The sequence below is a fragment of the Brienomyrus brachyistius genome, chromosome 8, assembly GCF_023856365.1.
Source record: "Brienomyrus brachyistius isolate T26 chromosome 8, BBRACH_0.4, whole genome shotgun sequence".
NCBI classification, from domain to species: domain Eukaryota; kingdom Metazoa; phylum Chordata; class Actinopteri; order Osteoglossiformes; family Mormyridae; genus Brienomyrus; species Brienomyrus brachyistius.
This window is the reverse complement of record NC_064540.1, coordinates 23,603,904-23,626,438: the sequence shown is the minus strand read 5'-3', so window position 1 is coordinate 23,626,438 and position 22,535 is coordinate 23,603,904. Positions and strand designations below refer to the sequence as shown.

The following is a 22,535-nucleotide window of genomic DNA, read 5'->3' as shown; positions in this document are numbered from 1 at the left end:
GGAAATATGGCGTATCAATAAAAATGAAATAAGTGCAGGGGAAAATAATGACAATAAACAGTAAATTACTACGGTGATGTGCGTTATTATCATCATCCATATAATCAGTGTTTAGCTTTCAATTACTATTTTCCGCTCATTACAAAAACACGTTTAGCTATATTATTGTCTAAATAAATCATGCCTAGGTCATTAAATCGTCTCATAGGAGGAGTATTTTACAGGGCGTTTTGAGGTAGCTGTAGTTCTCATCACTTGACACGTGATGGCAGCATGTTGGTAAAATCCACACAATAACGCAAAATATGAACCAAGTGGATTTGACCACTCCCTCATCCCACATGTACACATTGGAAACAGCATACTAAAATAGATTTTATTTGTAAGAAATCCACGATATCTGGATATTTTTTATACCAGTATGCTATAAAAACAAAAGCGGAGGTTGTTCGTAAACAACAGACAAATGTTGCCAAAGGTATGGGGCGTGGCCAAGGGTGTGCCAGGGTATGCAAATATCACCCAGAATGACAGTTACGAAATAATTTTTTAAATCAACGGGGACCCCCCCCCCAAAAAAAAATAAAAATTATCGCCGCGGGACTTTTTAGGGGGCTGGCATCGTTTATTTCTTCTGATTCAGATTGACCGTCAACAAAATAAATCTATAGTTATTATATGTACACAATACCTTATTGTGATAGAGTTCTTTCACGCCTTATTTTTTCATGGCACACCTAAAGTCAGTTTTCTGGCTACGCCACCCCCCCCAAAGGCAGAACACTATCCGAGTAGAACAAACAGCGTCACAAAAGCTTAACGTGGAGGCTGAAGTTGTTCATTAAATAACTGGAACTTGGTAAATATTTGATTTTTAAATATACTTTTATTATTAATACCTTGCTTTAACTGAGTACTCGATTAACCACAGAAAACAAGCCTTCCTGTCTGTCTGTCTGGGTGCCCAATTTTTCTCACTGTCCTTTTCTTCCCGTTTCCCTCTTTGATCTCAGTATCTCTCACATGCATGGAATATTTTTCATTTATTTAACGAAAGTAATTGTGTGGTATTTTAATAAGCAGACATAATCGCAAATGGGGCGTACAGCGAAGCGAGTCTTATATACAGAGTTAAAACTCAATAGAGCCTCGTTTGCCGCAATCAGCGTGACATGGTGCTACTACGGTTCTTATCAGCTCGGCAAATTGACGGCAGTGTCTAACCAGAGTCAGTGCGGGTTCATGTACAGGGGGCGGTGACGGAATTGCAAAGATGCAAACTATGATAGGTAGGTAATACCACCGTCCCTGATCGGCAGAGTTTATTAGGTTACGTGCATACCTGTCAACATCTAGTCGTGAAATTTAGGGAGGTCTTGCCTACCGGAGGTGGGTGCGAGAGATCAAATTTTTCAGAGTTTCGGGAGAAATAGTAAATCTGGAGTACAGTGGGATACCAGCGAGATACCATTTCGGGAATGTTGACAGGTATGGTTAAATGTTAGCGTAAATAACCACAGTGAAAAATCCTGTTTAAAGGTGAGCTACGATTCGTATTATCCAGAACTCGGAAGTAAGCCTCATGAAAACTTGCTAAACCAGTAAACTCGCATCGATGTACAGTACACCCCTCAGGTGTGTTTTGGATTAATGATGAAGACTAGAAGAGCAGAGAGGCGACTTCCTCTCCGTTTGTGGTAGGATTTCAGCTCAGTTCAATCCAGTCCAATATTAATTGTATAGCGCATTTTCACAACATCACATTGTCTCAAAACGCTTTATATTATCACCGCCCAAAGCCCCAGTGGCAAGGATAAACTCCCTGGAAGGAAGACACCTTCGGAGAAACCAGACTCAAAGGGGGAGCCCATCCTCCAAGGGTCAGCAGAGGAGGTAAAACGAAGATGGCAAAATCCTAATTCACACTGTCCAAATTTTAAGATTTGAGTTTCAACGCGGGGGGGCAGGACAGACATCACAGGGACAAAGATGAGCGGGCCAGAAAGACCCCACAGACAGTGGAGGCATTGCAGCTAGCAGGGCAGGCAGGAGAGACGTCACGGGCAGAAGGGCGAGCAGGCCGGAAGGACGCCACAGGTAGCGGAGACGTCTCGGGCAGAAGGGTAGGCGGGATATCTTGATATTTTGGGGTCTCCAGACAGGGAGGGAAGGGGTAATAAAAAGTGCAGTTAGCAAAAGTAGAGGAGACTAGAGGTAGTGCAAACAGCTAGGTGAGTGCAGTATGTAAGCTCTGGTAGGTACGGCTATGGCAGCATAAGTAGGAGGGAGAGGCAGGTGGGAACGCAGGCATGGGGAGTCCCTGAAATGTCAGCACTCCAATTCCACAAGGGGGTGTGAAGCTAGAGTGACAGCACTAACAGTTCAGTTCATTTAAAGCCAATGGCACTGATCCCCACCCAGCTCTACACATCAGACTATAGGTCTGACTGGGAGTGAGCAGTTAGCTAGAGCTAGAACTAGAGTCCCTATAAGCTAAACTAAACAGGTGTTTTTAGATCAGACTTGAATATTGAACGTGAGCCTGAATCTCACACATCCACTGGGAGACAGCTGCACAGCTGCCGAATTCTATGAGAGAATGCTCTGCCGTAGTCCTTTCTACTACGGTTACTAACAGATATCCTGCTCCTTCAGATTGAAGCCAGTGAGAAGGGTTGTGAGAGACCAATAGATTTCAAAGGTATTCTGGTGCAAGGCCACTCAGTGCTTTACAAGTTAATAGCAGTACTTTGTAATCAATCTAAGATTTAACTGGAAGCCAGTGAAGGGAGCATAGAACAGGCATCCATCCATCCATCCATTTTCCAAACCGCTTATCCTACTGGGTCTGGCTGCTGCATTTTATACTACCTGAAGTTTATGTAAGGATCCAGATGGGCACCCAGAAAGGAAGGCATTACAGTAGTCCAGTCTGAAAGTTATAAAGGCATGTATCAGATTTTCTGCGTCATGAAAGGAGAGCACCTTCCAAAGCTTGGCTATGTTCCGTAGATATGCAGTTCTACTTCTGAGCCTTCTGATACTTGTGTGAGCATTGAAACATAGATCTGAATCAACCAGGATGCCAAAATCTCTGACCTGTGTTAAGCTGAGTATGAAGACGACCAAGGTTGAGGTTGTCAAACTTATTTCGAGCAAGTTTGGGTCCAACTAGCAATACTTCTGTTTTTTCGGTGTTTAACAGAATTTTTTTCTATCCAACACCTGATGTCTAGTAGACAGTCTTCTAACTGAGAGAGCTGCGATGCATCATGTTGTTTAAAATTTATATATACACACAGGGATTGACATAACTGGTATGCAAGTCCACATTCACCTTTAAAAGCGATATGTGCGGCAATCAATTGTTGTAAAAGTGTGCACGCGTACGTATTTTATGTGCATTTGCGGCAATATGACAGGAAATTATTTCGCATTTTAACCTTTATATGCTAATTCAAACTTCATTTGCGGTATAGAGGTTAAAATGCATGGTAATTTTAACCCCCCCCCCTCTCTCTCTCTATATATATATATATATATCCATCCATCCATCCATCCATCCATCCATTTTCCAAACCGCTTATCCTACTGGGTCGCAGGGCGTCCAGAGCCTATCCCGGAAGCAATGGGCACGAGGCAGGGAACAGCTATTATAAAAGGTTTCGGAGCATATCTAAGACTAAGAGACGAGTTTATCAAGTTTAACAGCATAGTGCTAATCAGTGGTGCGATCTCCTTAAGGAGCTTCATAGGAGCCTGCAAGGCTAGTAAAAGATTTTCAGGAGGAAATTAAGCTCAAAACTTCTGATTGTTTTACTGGAAGGAAAGATTCAAAGTTGTCATTATCAACTCAAACATATACCAGGCACACAGAGCTAGAAAAGTGATGACATTTTTGCTGATGCCTTTTGTATGTGTGTGCGTGTTTGTGATGTTTTGAACCTTTCGGACTGAACATTGATTTTTATTTCAATACCCTCTCATTTCTGTCACTTTCATACACTACAAATCTATTTACAGAACTGATTAAACACTACAATTTTGTGGAGAATACATTGAGTGTTTTGCAAGCCAAAATCACATGGCTATGTGCCTGCCCCCTGCCCGCCCACATGTCCTCGTCACTCTGATTGCAGCTGAAACTATTGAATCCTTTCACTTCCTAACTCCCTCTCCACTTAACTTGTCTTCCACTGGAGTACAGTTGTATTTCTCCCGTTAAAAGGTTAAACTCAAACTTAACTGGACATTTTCTTTTTTTTTTTTTAAACAGAGAAATGGCAGACACCAAAGAGCCTGGGGTGGCTGCAAACTGCTTAGAAAAGTGTAAGAACTATGTGAAGACCAAAAAGGGAACTATCCTGGCTGCTGAAATTGTAAGTGATCCATTTAAAATTTGAGCATGGTTTTCATTCCAGTAGTGAGCAGGAAGGATTTCACTGCAGACCGAGGCAAGTCATTTGGCCAGTCTGTTAGTCTACCCAGGAGTGTCTGATCCCACACAGGTTTTTGAGCGGGATGCATAGCTGGCAGAGACGGGAAGGACGTGAGCCTATCTAGCAGAATCCATTTAGCTCGACTCGTCACACTGTCAACTAAGCCGTAAAGGGTCACTTTGTCATTGTGCAGCATTTTCATAATTTGGGAATAAATTTTTTTTGACTTTGTCGACTGTAAGTATTCAGCACTTTCATGGATCAAGTGACTTATTTCCCAAGAAGCCTTCAAAATTTCTTGGAGACTTTTGCAGACATGTTATAAATATAGCTTTGTAATGGTCAGAAGGTGACTGAGAGAAAGCTACAGTATCTGCTATCATGGTTTAAAATTTTGAGAAGCTGACCAAGAAGAAATACCTCATCAGGGTTCTCGACCTTAAAAATCATAAAGGATAATAAGAGAACTGTAGCCGTAACAATAACAGCCACACTATACAATAACAATCTTCACTATTGCTCTCATAAAAGTCAGTTTGAGTTTCTGGATAGTTTAAAATGTAAAATAACTGCAGAAGATGGATGGACCAATGAATAAAACCTGAAATGGTGTTTGTAATATCAAGCAAAAAGATTGTATTTCCCTGTTCCTTTTTGACATATGTCATCTTCATATATGTCAACTTTCCTGGGCATCACAGAAGCCTCACATGCTCTGTGATCATACGGAGTGTCTTACAAATTTCTGAGTACATTTCTGTCTTCTGTATTTGACTTTGATGGGTATGTGGTTGTGGGGGGGGGGGGGGGGGGAGGTTGCTGTACCCGCCACGGGCACAATGGCCCATTGTTTGGGCTCGATCTCCAGTGGGTACACAGAGGCAACTTGTGTCAGACCCCCGAGGAGCATAAAGGATGGATAGATGAGGCTGATCCTCATGCATTCCCTGCCCACGGTCAAGCCCCCACCCTCTGCATCCAGCTGCCATTGTTGGTCTTATTCAGATCGCCGCACATGGGAATGATCCAGGTCTACCGGCCCAAACAATCCTCATCTGCCTATTGCTGTTCTGTCTCAACTTCAATGAAGCCCAACTGGTTCCAATTTACTCACTAGCTACCTTTTGCTTAAATACAGACAGCATAAGTTTACAGAAGGTTCATGTGCACTGCAATTGGGAATCTGGGGCCCTGCAGTTAATTCATCAGTTAATATTCAGTTTGTGTTACTGTTTCGGGGCACCTCGGAAATACATGCGTGCAACCGGTTTGGAAGCATGACAGGCGAGTCGAACTTTGGGCTGGTCTTCGCTTCAGCTTTCCCCTTGCCTGTGGTGGGATGTGGGGCGGGGGTGTATTGGGGTGCAGAACTGGGTGCAGAGCACATCTTTCCCTCGAAGCAGAGGAACTGAGAGCGGCTGAATTTGCATCGTGCCTTGGGGAGAGCAGCTCAGAGCTACAGGTGTTTGATTCTCAACAAACAGAATTCAATCTGATTTCAAGTAAAGCACGACTGACAGTTGTTCACACCCCCACGGTGCAACAGTGTCGTTAAACGTTAATTGTGATACTAAGTCACTTGTGGCCATGGTTGGAGAAAGACCAGAAGAATGTTAGAGAATATTATTAATACTTTACTCCTCAGCCATCTCTCAAACACTTCCACACAAACTCAGACTCGTCTGTAACAGAGAGCCAGCAATGAATAGTTTGATGTTGTGGAGAATGAGATTAAAGTGATAATGCAACACGAACATGTAGCCCCTGGGCAATGACACACAAAAAAAGCTTTTTTAACCAACCCTGGGCACAACAGCCCAGCTGGGTGTCAGCAAAAGTGCAGGATTCTGTTAGATTTTGCCACCGGTTAGTGTGGAAGCCAACAGTCACAAGGCTGGAGATATAATCTGCGGCTTCCGCTTTTTGCCTGGTGCTTTCAGAGGATGTTGGTCACCGACTTGCAGCTCAGACTTGGGGTTCTGACAGTGCCCCCCCCCCCCCCCCGGTCCCTTTTGTTATTTCTTGTCTTTCTCAGCTCATCAGTCTGATCATCCTGGTCTGCTATGCGGCTTCCCACTCTGGCGGCTACTCGGCGGTGGCCATCTGCGAGATGGTCTTCGCCATCTTCGTCTTCGCCATCTTCATGACCAACATGGACAAGCAGCTCCAAGTGGTCAACTGGCCGTGGCTGGTAAGATTCCAAGAACACAAAAGCACCGCAAAAGCAAGACAAAGCAAAAACAACAACAATAACGTAAATTTAATTAATGATGCAATGTAAAACTTTAAAAACAAGAAAAATGGTTAAAAAAAATCAATTAATAAAAACTGTGAATGATGGATGTCTTCACACCCCGCGTTCTCTGTCGGCACACATTACAGGATTTCTTTAGGGCTGCGATCGGAGCTGCTCTGTACCTCATCACATCGGTGATCTGTGTGGCAGGCGGAGCTGGAGATGGGGCCCGGATCGCAGGGGGGGTAAGTAACGTGGTGGAGGTGTTTTCCAGAATCATTTTAGGCAGCTCAGGTTGAGTGTGGTGCTAAGAAGTATGTAATGCATGGTGTGTGTGTGTGTGTGTGTGTGTGTGTGTGTGTGGTACATGGGCCTTCAAGACCCTGTACTGGATAATTTGCTGGGACATGGATAGCTGGAGATTCCCGGTTTACTATAATAGATGCATACAGACACATGACAGGTGTGGTTCATGCAGCGGAATCATCACTTCCTTTTCCTCACCCCCCCCCTTCGCAGGTGTTTGGCTTTCTGGCGGGGGTGCTGTTTGGATATGACGCCTACTCCATTTACATGGATATAAAAGCGCCTGCCGGTAAGCAAACTCAGCACCTACACAGCCATGAACCACCGCCGACTTGAAGTGCTTGCGATATGAAGTCGGACCGTCTTTTTCAGGTGAATGATGCCGCCGTGAAAGTTCTGTCAGGCAGATGGACAAAAAAGACAACAAAGGAAACAAAAAAAAATGTCTACAGTGGAGGTTAACCAGGAAGAGTAAAGGAGATGAAAAATAAGCGAGGAGGCCAAAGGAACTGAAACTATATTATGTGCTGAGTTCTGAATGGATGAGGGTTAATGGAAAGTATGACCAGTTATGTGTTAACCTGCATCATATCATCGCACTATAGACACAAGTTTAATTTGTCCCATCAACACAAGCATTTTTTACATGTAATATTAAGTTATTAACATTGTTTATACTCAGCCCCTCTGAAGCATTTTGTCTCTCACTTAATTCTAATGTTCTTTAAGAATCATCCAACTGAAGATCGAGTAATTTATAATTTATATTAGTCCACTTCTCGCTTTTGTAAATATAAATATTTTTTAATGTTTCTAATACTATATATATTTTAAGTGAAATCCCAAAATTAGTTATTAGTTATCTTCCATTTTGAATTTTGGTCCAATAATGCTTATTTAATAAAAAACCAGTATCCTGATCCATCATTTGACACTGAATAAAATCAGCCAGAAAACGGGAGCATGATAAAAAATAGACTGTATAGTTTGACTTCAGTTAAATTACGTGCTGTTTCGGTTTCATTTAGTAAATGTTTTGTACAGAGAAAAATTTTAAAGCTCGTGTGCTGGCAGTAGATATTACATTTGAATTAAGAATACGTGACTGGTGGTACATAGACGTTTATGATTCTGTGTGTAATAAAAGGCTCTCACTAATACGTGTGTATTTCTTACAAGCGGAAGTGCACCCATTAAAAATAAATTCAACTTAGTCTGGTAGAATTTAGATATTGTTATGTCAGTCGATGACCACAAGGTGGCAGCACATCGACTTGAATTAGACTTCTGCGATGGAGCGTTTTCTTGAACGCCATTTAAATAAATAGCACGAATGACTCATCAAAAAATTATCGGTACCTGGTAGGAAGGTCATGTTTTATAGCTGTACTCTCAGGTATTTGACTTGAACACTCACAAAACACGCAGCTTGACAGAAATGCCTCAGAGCCAGCACACAAGCAATGGCCTCAATGTAAACAATGGAAAGACAGCCACATGACTGATTAAACACAGGCTTCCAAAGTCAACAGAGTCTGCAATCTGTACCTGGACCTCCTCCTCAGGTATGTTTCATCTGCTGTTCGATAATATGCTACACTCCTTCGTGTGGGACTTCGTGGGATCCTCAGACATTGTGCCTCCATGTTATACACGGCCCCAACAGAAGGCTGACTTTGGGAGCATATAAGTTAGCTGTTACCACACTGACATCCATCTTTCAGATGTCACTTAGCTTTCAAACGGTCTCTTACCCAGAGTTTTCCTCCCAGAAACAGGACCTATTTTAAAAAATACTTGATGCAGAACACAATTTCAAAGTTTACTATCAAGTTGTTTCATAAAAGGATTTCACATTTCTAAAGTGTGTGTGATAACATATTTCTGGCAAGCGGTATATTTAACATTATTTACAGGGCAATGCAGTCATGTATTGCATCCTGATTAACAGAGACTATGCATACACCATTACTTTACTCATTAAAGACTCCTTGGGTTGTTGTGTTCCTGCTCAGTAGGTCACGGGTTCAGATCCCATCACTGGCAGAGTGACGTCACTTGAGCCCTTTACGCTAAGGCCCCAAATTGCTCCAAGAAGAGTCTGACCCTGCTCCTCATTTGTTTGCCATTTTGGACAAAAGCATCTGCTAAATAATTAAACGTTACTTGTATGAATAAAGTTAAACGAGTCAAACGAGTATGAAAAGTCAACAGTGACGTCAATGCTTTCTGAGTAAACACTGTACCATTTATAAGTACTGAACGAAATACTTAAAACCACATTATTCGGCTCCGTATACCTATCTCTTTCTATAAAACTCCAGTACTGATGGCGCTTCTGCCTCTATCTACAGGGCTCTTCTTTTCCTTATGTCCTCTTTTTGTCCTCCTTGGGGGATTCATGGCTGTAACAGTAGAGGGCAAAGCCCGGCTTTTGGATCGGAGGCGGGGTTGTTGCGTGTGTGCCTGTGTGTGTGTGCTGAGTTTAGGGAAAACCTGGCCGAATGGATTTCAGTGCAGCCTCCGCAGGATTACTTACATGCCCGTGTCTGTAAGATAACAACTGGAGGCTATGTACGGCGGCTGGTGGCTCTAACTTCTCCCGAAGACAGTGATTTATTGTGAAGCACCCAGATTTCCCCATGTTCACGCTTGGATCCAGAAAGCGACGATCTAAGGGCTCGGTGAGAACACACGCCAAGTTTAGATCAACTCATTTCACTTCTTTCATTCTCTGTTTTACGGTGAAGCGCTTTGATGCGGGAGCGCCGGTTTTGAAAGTGAAACCTCGTCCGGGACGGCGAATGTAAACGTAAATGAAATTACATGTGCACCAAGTATTTTTTGTTTCCCCATTATATGGCAGATCGCTCGCACTTATTAAGAGTCTTCTTGTTCCCGGTTTTATTCTGATTGCAGGGAAGGTTTGGAAATGTCCTGTGCTGCTCTTCGGGACCAGGGGATTTTAAAAAGACTTTTACATTTCTAAGAATGTGGTGTCTGATGTCGCTGCCGATTTTCCTATAAAATTTCTATACGCCTTTTTTGTGTTGAATTGGGATTAAATATGGATTTCTGTATTTCGGCTGTGCTGGAGTTTTGGGTCAGTATTGCTCGGGGATTTTCTTTGTAGTTCTGAAGTCTGACCGAACTATGTCGCACCAAATGTGGCCTTATAAGACAGGAAAGTGTTGAGTTTCAGATATAATACCCTGGTTGTCTAACAGCACGGGGGAGCATAACGAATGTCAGCGTATTCCGACCCGTTATGAAAATATTTTCTCATGAACACTTTCCCCAGGAAGTTGACGAGGCCTTATTAAACTGCACATCCCTTCCTGTAGTCCCAGTCTGGGAAATGTTTTTATTCCTGTAATTCTCTGCTGTGCCCCACAGTCGTGCTTGAAATATTAAGCAAACGCGGCGGTTTCAGCAGAAATCACAGATGTTGCGGGTGGCGAGTAAAGTTTCCCATAAAGTGTAGGACACCTTTGACTACATCCGAACTGATCCTTGTCTATTTTTATTTATACTGATCTGTTCTACAATCTAAAATTCCATTCCGTTTACACTTAATTTGCCGTGGCTAAGAGTGTGATATCACAACGTCCTTTTAACTTGGGAAAGGGGGTTATTGCGGTTTTTAAAACGGTGCAAAAAAAAGAACTGGAAAAATTAAGAGAATATGCTTCGGAGGAAAGACCACTGAATCACTTTGCACGTGTTCGAGTATATACCTGAAGCGATGTATTATAATACTACAAACAAGACTTGTATGTGGACTTATTTTTCAGCTTTGCTGTATAACGCGTGTGACCTGCAGGTCTTGTTTTTTGCATACTCAGCCATATTTCCCCCCACTCTGCTCGGTTATGATAACACCAACGCATCGGCACTGCAGCCTTCCTTCGCGTTCTGACAGCGTGCAGCGCTCACAGGAAATGGGAGGCCAGTGACCTCGGCAGCCTGCCGTTAACGTTTAAACGCGGGAAGCGGACTGGGGCTGGATTAAGGGGTTCGGACGTGCAGGTCGATGACCCAGTGGGCTTAAAATATTCATTTGTTAGCACATTTTCAGCAAGCACATTCTGAACTTTTACACAGGGTTGATCTCATGGTCACTTGCATCAGTAACTCTGTGTCAGTTTGGTGAATATAGTTCCATCTGCATATGAGGTAGAGTCAACAGGCCCCTCTTGTGGCGGTTTTAGAGGCAGCATATCCTGGTCACATGACTGGGGTTGCAGGTTTGCATCTGGCTGCCTTGTTCTGACAAAGTGCCTCTTGTGTAAACTGGCGACCCTAAGCAGAATGAGTTGAAGTTTGGCTGCTGTATGAAGGTTGATTTATATAACGTAGTTATGGTATAGCCGTATATTCTACGCCATAGCATATGCGGTAGCCGGATACGCACCTCCCCAGAAATGCAGCTACACGTTGCGGAGAGACGGACCGCTCGCAGTGACTCAGGCCACGGCGTAAGCTCTCTATAGGCTCCACGCCAAAGTGACGTTCAGCCTTCATACACGATGATCATGTATAGAGTCAAAGCATGCCGTGCTTCGCACAGATTGCAGACCTGAGTCTGTGTCACTCGTGTCTTTCCTTTCATCAGATTTTGTCGACATCCCTCCAGCCCCCAACCCGCCCAGAGACACAGGCTCGCACGCAAGCCATCCCTCGGTGTTTTCAGGTGCCCCAACTCCCCCCCCCCCCAGGCCCTGACTGGCAGTTGAGGTGGTAAACGGGTGAATCGCAATCCCTGGGTGTTTTAGCACATGTTTCCATGGCTCCGGTTCCCACTCCCACTGCATGCAGTGCTGTTTACCTTCCTTGTTTTCTGTACCTCTGTTTGTCTGGACGTGCGTGCGAACCAAGCCGGGGCCGTGGGGAGTAGTGACCTGGGGGAGCTGCTAATCATTTTTTCCCATTACTAAACTGTAGTGATGAGAGCTGTCTTGTGGGATGGGCTTTATGCTTGCATTACCTGCCTATCAGTGGTAGCGTTCAAATCCACTGGTGCACACAGTCCATGTGCTAATATTTGTATGACATGCTGTTGAATTTCTGCTTGGATGTCATTCTCGGATTTCAAGTAAAGCAGCTGAATATGAGAGTTTAAAGAGCAGAGCTTTGCCTTCAAACCCGGCAGAATAAACAGGTGGTTCCCTTCCACACATGCTCTGGTGTGGTATGACTGTTTGATTTGGCAAAGGAATGTTCTGTATGTCGACGTTCTATGGGAGACCATAGAGTGAAGGAGCTTCAGTCCTTAGGAATATAGTTTTGGGTACTTTGGTCCAGAAAGTAAAATTGAAAGATTAAGAAGCCTGAAAGTGGTCGGTGTTCAGCTTCTCCACCTTTTCAGGGTTTATCGCCATATCGTTGCCTCCCAACTGGATCAGTTCAGTTTTCTCTCCTTCACTCCACAAAGAAAGGGAGGAGTGTGGAAACTGTGAGGAAAGCGTTGGGTGTTACCTATTTCCTGTGGCCATTTCCTTCCTAAAATATTTTTATTTAAATGGGGAGATGGAAAGCTTGTTGGCATTCTGGCGAATGGCATTTTGACAGCCTGGCACAGTCTGGCACAGGTAACAGCACAGACCTGTTGTTGCTGTCTAATCTAGGGCATTATTGAGCCACATCGTCACGACGTTGGCATCGATCATGACTGTTTTCTGATTTAAGCTCTGCGTGTTCAGTGTCACTGTGAAACGTGTGTTTTCATAGTGTGTTCATAGTGGTGGAAGTCTGAAATTGCATTTAAATTCACATTTAGCTTACAGTTAATAGGATAAAGCAATCAGTCCTTTGTGGGCTGCAGATGTTGGGACACATGGCCGTGTGATTCAGCAGGGTGGGGGTTGGGGTCTGTCTCCATCTGACACGTCTGTGCATGTCGAACCTTCTGTTGGGTTGCATAGCTGCTCTAAGCAGAAGGGCCCTGCAGTCAGGGTGTCAGGGTGAGGAGAGGTATCACCTGAGTGAGTCTGCTGTAGGTCACTATCTGAGCTGGATTTCAGCTGTATCCCTGCACATCTGAGGAGGACACATGATGAAACTCCAGAGATGAAAGTGTGAACAGCACTCCAGAGACAGGACCCCCGTGCCACCCGCCCCTCCTCCTGTGACATTTTGCCGACATTCTGGTCCCCGTCTGATCTTCCCCGATTGTTATTTTTTGTGCAGGGAAGCGACGGCATCCCAGACGACAGCCTGCCCTGTGCTCGCTGTGGCGACCAGTGCCCCGGCTTCCACATGCACGGATGGAGGTGGGTTCTGGTTTACTGTAACACGGTGACAGCGACTGTGATCTCTGCGTGTTGAAGGCGCCTGTGTCACCGGCAGGGGTTGTGTGACGGGCATGGCTGCCAACCCATGCCGCTGCTTGCAGCATACAGGGCACCTGAACTGGAGCTCCAGCTTGGGGAACCAGCTTGAGGAACCAGTCAGACTTGTTCCTCAGCTCTGGGTGATGGCGTCACCCCCCACAGCAGACTCCAGCCGGCACGAGGAGCTCCGCTAGGCTGGTGCCGGGTCTGGTTGCATTCCTGGACAATGACACCTCGAGAGGAACTCGAGATCCGGCCCATTAAATTAGAGGGTCCGACTGCATTGACAACATGACGAAGAACGATTTTTCTCTGCGGAACACGTATGGGAGATCCCACTATTCATGGGTAGCTGTGCATTTCATGATGCGCCAAAGAGGTTTATAAAGATTCCACAGCAAAAATAACAATGTACAAGGATGTAGCAGCGGTAGACGTGGTGAAAACAGAGAACAGTGGAGGAATGGTCGTAGTTATACATCGGGGACCCCAAGGTCAACCTGCTGCCCAGCCCCCCTACATACCTGCTCAAGGAGGGAGGGCCCTGCAGTGTAATCCTGTGTCAGGGTGAGGAGATCACCTGCATCTGGGTAAATCTACACTGACATGCTGGGAATCATGGAGTTGAAAGTTCTTACGTGTTCTTGACCAGCTGGGTTGCTGGTTAAGCTGTGGTGTCCCTTGCTGACTTAGTGCAGCCTGCTCTGTATTCAGGTGAGTGCCTCTTTCATAAGATGCTTCCAGCAGAGTTTGCTGGGGAATCTTCTATATGCCTGCAAGATGCCCGGCTCCACACACTTCTGGTCAGGCTCGGAGGCAAGGTCAGAAGTGTGCTCCTGTCCTGCAGCAATGTATAGTTGTGGGAAGCGTTTTGTGGGTTGGGAGTCTGAGCTCCTCCAAGTGAACCCCTTTCGTGACTCTGCAGGGACACAATCGTTCCGTAAGGCCTGTACTTCTTGCAGTACAGATATTGCGGCATTCGAATTTGCTCGATGTGGTTGTAATTGTCCATATTTCTGTGTCGTTATGCATAGAGCAGCTGGTGTGCAGTCTGAGCAGTCACTTGCAGGGAGAGCCATGGCATTGACTGTAATCGGACCAACAGGTGTGTGCTCGCTCTGAGATACACACAAAGCCATGGTTGGTAGGGACTTACATTTAAAAAACCACAATATTTGTGGTGCTTCTTTTGACCCTAGTGGAGGAGTTATGGACTGTAAGTGTCAAAGGTCTAGCCTCATAACAGAAATGTTATGGGTTTGTGATCCATTTAGGGATTCCGTGATCAGCTGGAGGACGGTTTGTGGCCAATACCATACTGACTGGTGGGAGTAGGGTGTGTGCGTGCGAGAGACGAGGAGAGAGTCGGGAGAGATGCTGACAGGAACCAGCATGAGCATCAGCACTAATCAAATTAATCTTCTGCTGAAGCAGAAGCTGGCTTTAGCTGTTCCCTGGAGTCCATCCACACCCCAGCCGGCCAGCTGTTGAAGAAAACAAGCCATCTGTAGATGCGTGCAGCTCCCCATTTCCACCACTCCTGACAGGCCACATCTCCAGTTCTACTTACTACCTAACTGTCTTGTCAATGCCAAAGCTTACCGACACACTCTCCTTTATTCCAAGTACAAATCTCTCTTTTCTCATTCTTGTACTTCTCTTGTACCCTCCCTTCCTGTCTGGTTGCTCCTCCCGCCCCCCCCAGCCCTAATCCTCTCCGGTACGTTAATAGGATTACTGCCCACAACTCCTGCTGTTAAATACCTTCAATGGAGAGTTAAAGTATTCGTTACAGTGGGGACCTCAAGTAAAAGTGGCATTCATAGGGGCTAAAAGTAGCAGCTGACTGGAGGGGCGAGTGCTTGGGCTGTGCTCACGGTGTGAAGGAGAGGAACCGTGGAAGCGCAGATTCCCCTCCGGAGGAAGCGCTGGCGTGCTTGTAGAGGCGAGGACTTTCCACTTCTGTCGCGTCGTTGCCAAAACCCCGAAACGGTGCTTGTTAGCGAGGCGTCAGAAGATCCCTGTCTGAACAGCGTTCAAATATCATGCCAACTAGCAGACCGAGCCTGGGAACATGCTGGAAGGCTGGAAAGTGGGGGGGAAAGGGGGAACAAGCGAGATGTGCTCTGACAAGGATTTTTTTTTTTTACCCCCAAAGTGTCCGCCCACCCCCTTCACAAGCACAGAACTGTCCTTGTTCTAGTGACGTCTACAGCACATCGTCTTTGAAAGTCCCAGCCCAGTGTCACAGTTCTGGGCCACAGACCCAGTTAGGGCAGAGAAAGCTGATCCGAAATCAGTGGTTGCTGCCACTATGAGTTTCAGGGCCGCCGTCTGTATAGGGACAGGCCTGACCCAAGCATGTCACTTAACCGTGACCGTTACCGACTACTGGCAGGCAGCAGCCTTGTGGTTAGTGAAAGAAGGGGGCAGATGTTATTATCAGAGAGGACATCTGGCTCATTAAACCGGCCATTGATGCTGGAGGTGACTGCAAGAGAATGGGTTTGCGTGTGTACTTTTCACCACTGGATTCCAGTTGTGAATAATTTGGGCATAGCTCAGCAGTTGTTGATGTGATGTCCTCTTCAATGGGTCACTATATAATGTTATCGCAGCTAGAGATTGAAGGGTAAGCCGTAAGCCTTGCTAAAAGAAAAAACATCTGTGAGATATCAAGTTTCGATTAATATGACAAGCTGTCCACATGTTTCGGCGTGTGTGCTCGTACATGTATTTGCTGCTGTGAGTGCTTCCCCTTAAGGCTGACAGGGGTTAGCATGAGCTGAGCAGCATCTGCCGCAAGCGTCCGCCCCTTGCAGATATTTCGCTCCACTCCATTGTCTCACCCCATTTGATAGGTTGGGCGTTTGCTTGATTTCCGATACAAATTCCATTAGAGCTTCGTTTCCCAATCTGGTCCTTGGGGACCCACAGTCAGTCCATGTTTCCCTCCAAGTTCCCTTCCAGATAGTCCACATTTTTGCTCCCTCACATGTCCTGGTAAGGAGCAAAAAAGTGGACTGTCAGTGCACTTGACACAAGAGACATAAGTACTGCAGGTTGGTCCTGGTAGGCTTCGATGGTCATGGAGGGATTGCCATACAAACAGACGATGAGGCAAAGACTTGGCAAAGCAGCTTTCTGTCTCTTCATCATGTTAAATAATTCCTTGGTAAGACCCCGCCTAGAATATTGTGTGCAGGTTTGGTCACCTTAAGAAGGACATTGCTGCCTTGGAAAGGGTGCAACGCAGGGTGACGAGAATGATTCCTGGTCTTAGAGGAATGTCTTATGAGGAGAGGTTAGCTGAGCTGAATCTGTTTAAGCCTCCAGCAAAGGAGACTTAGGGGGGGACATGATCCAGGTATATAAGGTTCTAACAGGTCTGGATGCTGTTCAGCCAAATGGGTACTTCAATATTAGTTTAAATACTACAACTCGTGGCCATAAGTGGAAATTAGCGGGAGAACATTTTAAAATGAATTTGAGGAAGCACTTCTTTACACAGTGTGTAGTTAGAGTATGGAATAGTCTTCCTGCTAGTGTAGCGCAAGCTAAAACCCTGGGTTCCTTTAAATCAGAGCTAGATAACAACTCTGAGCTATTAGTTAAGTTTTCCTCAAACGAGCTTGATGGGCCGAAATGGCTTTTTCTTGTTTTGTAAATGTCTTATGTTCTTACGTAATGCTTGGCAGCTGAGGGCAGGTCAAGCTTCTCCACAGAGCTGCTCGTGGTGGCTTGACTGAGAGGATGGACCCCAAGCCCATCATTCTCTGAAGCTCCCATGGAGACAGAAGCTTTTGGATGAAGTAGAGTTATGTGTTTTAGCTTTTCTTTTCATTCTGATTCTGGATCAGCATTACACGTCTGTTGGATGTTGTTCTCATGCCCAAGTCTGCTGACCTGCCGTGATAGAGAGTACATAAACGATTTAATGAGAAATATCAGGGCAGGCGTAGTTCTGAAAATTGAGGTGAAGGGGTCTTTTTTCGCCTGTAGGAAAACCTGCGTTCACTGTCGGTGTGTCCGTGAGGAGCACGGGCTCCGCTCCGTGCCGGGAGCATTGGACAGGATGATGGCTAAGCTAGTGGCTGATGTCCGGAGACATTCCATCTCTGATGACGACTCGGGGTGCGCCTCTGAGGAGTATGCTTGGGTACCCTCCGGGCTCAAACCCGAACAGGTGAGCGCTCCCTCGGAACTGGCCCGAACCATATTGGGGGGAGTGAAAAGAAAAGGCTGATCGCGTTTGTGGTGTCCCTCATGCTCAAACCCCATGCAGGTGCACCAGTACTTCAGCTGTATTCCGGAGGACAAGGTGCCCTATGTCAACAGCCTAGGGGAAACGTACCGAGTTAAACAGCTTCTGCACCAGCTGCCAGCACACGACAGTGAGGTATGACACATGCTATGCATAGGCAGGCAAAGTGAAGTCCACAATGTCTGCTCTTCTGCTGACAAATTACTGCGACTCCTTCAGCCTCCACCCTGTGACTCTGCTCCTCTCGGCCTCGGCCCCTGTGACTCTGCCTCTCTCGGCCTCGGCCCCTGTGACTCTGGCTCTCTCGGCCTCGGCCCCTGTGACTCTGCCTCTCTCGGCCTCGGCCCCTGTGACTCTGCCTCTCTCAGCTTTGGCCCTGTGACACTGCCTCTCTTAGCCTCGGTTCCTGTGACACTGCCTCTCTCGACCTCGGCCCCTGTGACTCTGCTACTCTTGGCCTTTGTCCCTATGAGTCTGCCTCTCTCGGCCTCCACCCCTGTGACTCTGCCTCTCTCGGCCTTCATCCCAGTGGCTCTGCTGCTCTCAGCTTTGGCGCTGTGACACTGCCTCTCTTAGCCTCGGATCCTATGACACTGCCTCTCTTAGCCTCGGATCCTGTGACACTGCCTCTCTTAGCCTCGGATCCTGTGACACTGACTCTCTACACCTATGCCCCGTGACCCTGTGTGTTTCAGCATCAGTACTGTAACTCTCTGGATGAGAATGAGAAGAGAGAACTTCAGCTCTTTAGCCAGAAGAGGAAAAGCGAGAACCTGGGCAAGGGGAATGTGCGGCTGTTCCCTGTCACCATGACCAGCGCCATCTGTCGGGAGGTACGGAGTGCCAGAGGGCCCCAGAATCCAGTGCCACACCAAGAAAGACTGAAGCAGAACCAAGTAAAAAACAAGAGATAGCCAATAAGCTAGTTTAGTTAATACTACTAGTAGAGCTTAACCAAACCTCATGCTGTAATATTCATATACGCCCTCAGATAAAAACAGACAACAGGAATACTAATAAGCATTTTAAAAGTGTCCTAATTTACTGCTTGCACGCAGCACAGTGATGTACTTCATTTAAAAGAGGCTGCTCACACCTTTCTGCCCCGGGCTATTGTTAAGATGACAGCACTAGCGTATGACTCTGAAGCTGTACCTGAGATTACAGTAGATTAGTTAAACTTTATTGATCCCACAGGGAAATTCTTGTACATAAAGCTGCAGGGCAGCAATGAACGTTTACTGAGAAACAGACGAGCTGCAAAGACGGTGCACACAAGTAAACGAGGTGCAAAATATTAAGTAAATGGTACACAAATAAAATCCAGATTTTTGTAATATTGAAATAAATATTAAGAAGACAAATAAGTTAGTGGATGGTACATGAGCAATTGAGAAACCTCAAGCTAATTGCCGCACATATTGCTGTATTTTGATAGAGAGATTGTGAGTGTAATGACGCTTCTCCACTGCCATCGAGAACTGAGCCGTATCATGAACCAGCGGTTTTCACTGTAAGTTATAGGAGTCACACCTGCACTGGCAGGGGCAAAAGCGTGATTGGGTGAAATGCAGGGATACCGCTGATATGCATGGATTATCTGAAGGGCCTATTCCATATATCATTCATTATTAGTAGTATCCCACGTTGCGATCCCGATAACTTTGAACTTGAAATTTTCCAACCAACATCTTAAAAAAGTACTATACAACAGCTGAACAAATGGATTCATGATGCAAATTTATGCATTTGCTGCTAACATGAAATGGCGACTTAATAGCGGAATTCGGCACATAGTAAATCATGATGTACACTCTGTGACCAGTATATAAGCATCTCATCAGTTTTACCTCACTGTCGCTCTCCAAACCCAGCAACACCGTTAACCTTCAGCAGTGAAAACCGAAGCGAGCTGGAACTGCGCTGTAACCAGTTCTGTCTTATGGCTCGGCTACGGCACGGTTCTTCTATGCCAATGGAAAAGCGCCGCAAGTTCCCGGAGATGAACTCTCCTGGGGATTCACTTTACCGGGGGCATATTCAGCCTGACCCCGTGGTGTCTGTGCCCCCAGTGTGGCCGGCCGATCCAGGGGGGTGACCTGGCAGTGCTGGCCAGCCGGCCCGGGCCAGGCGCATGCTGGCACCCCCAGTGCTTCCTGTGCTGCCAGTGCCGTGAGCTGCTGGTGGACCTCATCTACTTCTACCAGGACGGCCGGATGTACTGCGGGCGGCACCATGCCGAGCAGATCAGACCGCGCTGCCAGGCCTGTGACGAGGTGTCAGGCCACACCCCCTATCCTCCTCTCTCTCTCTCCCTTCTTTATCCCTTCAACATTTTCATCCCCTGCATTTTTACTGCACAGAAACTGCACTGCATGACATATGTCACACTTCAAAGTCTGTTGTTCATGTTTTTAGCAACATTTTGCTAACTATTTTTAACACCAAGGATTCATGGGAAATTTGAATGGGGGGGAATAAATAGTAGAATTAGCTTTAGCTAACCTGAACGCCCTGGCTCTCGGTCCCAGATCATCCTGGCGGACGAGTGTGCGGAGGCCGAGGGGAGGCATTGGCACCTGCGACACTTCTGCTGCTTCGAGTGCGAGGCGGCACTGGGCGGCCAGCACTACATCATGCGCGAGGGGCGGCCTCACTGCTGCTCCTGCTATGAGTCCCTCTACTCTGATTACTGCGACTCCTGTGGGGAGGTCATAGGTACTGCGGCTGGGGAGGGCGGGGCTAGCTTGCCGATCGCTTGTAGCGGAATGTGTGTTGGTGTTGCCGTGGAGACGTGTTTCTCTTCTCATCCCCCTTGAACGCCTCCCTCCCCCACAGGGATCGACCAGGGCCAGATGACCCACGAGGGCCAGCACTGGCACGCCGCCGAGTCCTGTTTCAGCTGTACCCGCTGCCGGCTGCCGTTGCTGGGCCGGCCCTTCCTTCCTCGCGGGGGCCTCATTTTCTGCTCACGCCCCTGCTCTCTGGGGGAGGACCCTTACAGCTCTGACTCCTGCGACTCGGCACTGCAGAGCGGATCCCGGCGGACGCAATGTGTGGATGCCACCGGCCCGATCCATCGGCAGCGACGGTGTCACAGCACCACCCAGTGTTCAGAAAACCTCACTGCAGCAGGCTGCTGCGTTCCAGAGAAGGGCAGCATAAATCCGGGTTCGAAGCACAGTATGTACAGATCATGAATGAATTTAGTCAATGATGTGAGCCTGTGTACATGGTCAGCACCTCATTCCAGAACAGGAGTAGAGTAAAGGAATTCAGTGTCAATTAACACTCTTCCAACACTTTTATCTGTTAATATTAGTTCCTAATGACATATTTTGACCATTAAAAAATGTAACAATCTATGTTTGAAACACTTAAAATGATCCACTGGTGGTAAACAGGTACCACACAAACAGTTTTGATGTTCTCCTGGGACTGCTACTAACTTTTCTCTCCCTCCGTCTCTTCATTCCAACCCCTAGCCGCCTCCAGTGGGGCACAGCCAAACGGACACCTCCCTGCTCAAAGCCCCCAGCCTCCAGACCTTCGCCCCAGTGTCGCTCGCCCTCAAAGCATCACGAGTGACGTCACATCAGAGTATCTGGAGTTCCTCCCAAAATGCTCCTCAAGAGGCACGTCAACTGAGAAGGAAGCGGAAAGTGTAGGCGAGCTTGGCAGCAGAGGTAAAATGACATTCACACTTAATATCTGACAGCTGCCGTGTCGTGAGATGTAGGAATGGTTATATTTAGCTGCGTTTTACCTATTTTTATGTCTCTGTGAGAGAATAAGCTTAAACTTTTTAATGAGAATTTCTGGTCAGTGCGTTGTTTTTTTTTCTTACATTATTTTCCAGATAGAGACCCTGACAATATCTGTACCCTTTAAACATCAGTTAGGTTGCTGTTGTATATTTGGTAGACAAACACTCACACAAAAACTGTAAAAGTAAAATGAAGAGACTCTCTCCTTCTGTCTCTCCCCTGCTCCAAACCACACTCTCCCAGTGTGTGACGACTCGGCTGCTCCCAGTGAGAGTCCACCCGCCTCCCCAGCTGTTTCTGCACTGCCTGCTACCTCCCTACCACCCGATCCGTGCCCCCCACCCCCACGGCCCAGCGGCGCCAGGGTCAGCTTCCGAGAGCCGATCAGCTGCAGCTACCTGATAGACGAGGAGGATGTTGATGAGGAAGAGCAGGGGCAGGGCGAGGCCCCTACGTGTGGGAAGCTCCGATTCCAGAGGCAAACGGCGCGAATGTGCGGAGCCCCACGCATGGACTTGCTGGGTATGAGGGGCCGTGTAGTCAGATATGGGCGGGGTTACGTTATACACTCTTGACGTACATGTTTATTTCACACATTTTTCACACTAAAAATTTTCTGTGCTCTCTTGAGCACCTTTCCCAATATCTCAAACTTTTACTAAGCCATTTTACTTCTGTCCTCATATTTTATCTCCTGAACTGTTTACTCTTGGTTTGTCCCACCTAGCAGATGGACCGTACCAACAGCGCACTTCCCGAAGGGGTGGTTCAGGCTGGAGCCACAGTCAGGCCGCCTCTGGCACGCCCCCTCACCTGAGCACGAGAAGGCACCCCCGGCGGACTAACGCTACCAGGCCCTGCCTGGATGCCCTGGACTGGCATGGGGACCTGGAGAAGGGCCCACCTGCCCACAACCATGCGCCTCTCACCCTGTTGCCCAGCCGCTGGAAGCACGAAGATCCTTGCTCCACCTGCTCCTCCTCCTCCGAGTCCGAGGAGGAGGGCTACTTCCTTGGACAGCCCATCCCGCTCCCCCCACAGCTCCGTCAGTCTGTATCGGGTGGAGGGCGCGGGGCGGGATTGAGGGAAGGAGAGACGGGATCCAGCAGGCGGGATGGGAGGGCGAGGGCCCGCAGCTTCAGTGGGAAGGATGGAGACACGCACTGCAGCATCTCCTGAGCCTCTGCATCT

The 22,535-nt window shown here is 46.9% G+C and overlaps 2 protein-coding genes across 4 annotated transcripts; both read left to right on the top strand.

Moving 5' to 3' along the window:
- The first annotated feature begins 701 nt into the window (after window positions 1-701).
- Window positions 702-8,139, top strand: plp2b (proteolipid protein 2b). Its single transcript, XM_049022361.1, has 6 exons — window positions 702-859; window positions 4,277-4,379; window positions 6,475-6,630; window positions 6,822-6,920; window positions 7,195-7,270; window positions 7,354-8,139. The coding sequence occupies exons 2-6, from the start codon at window positions 4,281-4,283 to the stop codon at window positions 7,359-7,361; spliced, it is 438 nt and encodes a 145-aa protein (XP_048878318.1). The 5' UTR covers window positions 702-859; window positions 4,277-4,280; the 3' UTR covers window positions 7,362-8,139.
- A 999-nt stretch (window positions 8,140-9,138) lies between these two features.
- LOC125747294 (prickle planar cell polarity protein 3-like) lies at window positions 9,139-22,524 on the top strand. Of its 3 annotated transcripts, none has more exons than XM_049022308.1 (11): window positions 9,139-9,665; window positions 13,171-13,253; window positions 17,316-17,499; window positions 17,599-17,712; window positions 18,273-18,410; window positions 19,650-19,853; window positions 20,109-20,295; window positions 20,416-20,760; window positions 21,063-21,263; window positions 21,588-21,866; window positions 22,075-22,524. In XM_049022308.1, the coding sequence occupies exons 1-11, from the start codon at window positions 9,624-9,626 to the stop codon at window positions 22,521-22,523; spliced, it is 2,226 nt and encodes a 741-aa protein (XP_048878265.1). In that variant the 5' UTR covers window positions 9,139-9,623; the 3' UTR covers window position 22,524. The 3 variants fall into 3 exon arrangements, with proteins under 3 accessions (XP_048878265.1, XP_048878264.1, XP_048878266.1); XM_049022307.1 differs by having other exon boundaries at window positions 9,140-9,665; window positions 22,072-22,524; XM_049022309.1 differs by lacking the exon at window positions 13,171-13,253 and having other exon boundaries at window positions 9,140-9,665; window positions 22,072-22,524.
- The last annotated feature ends 11 nt before the right edge of the window (window positions 22,525-22,535 follow it).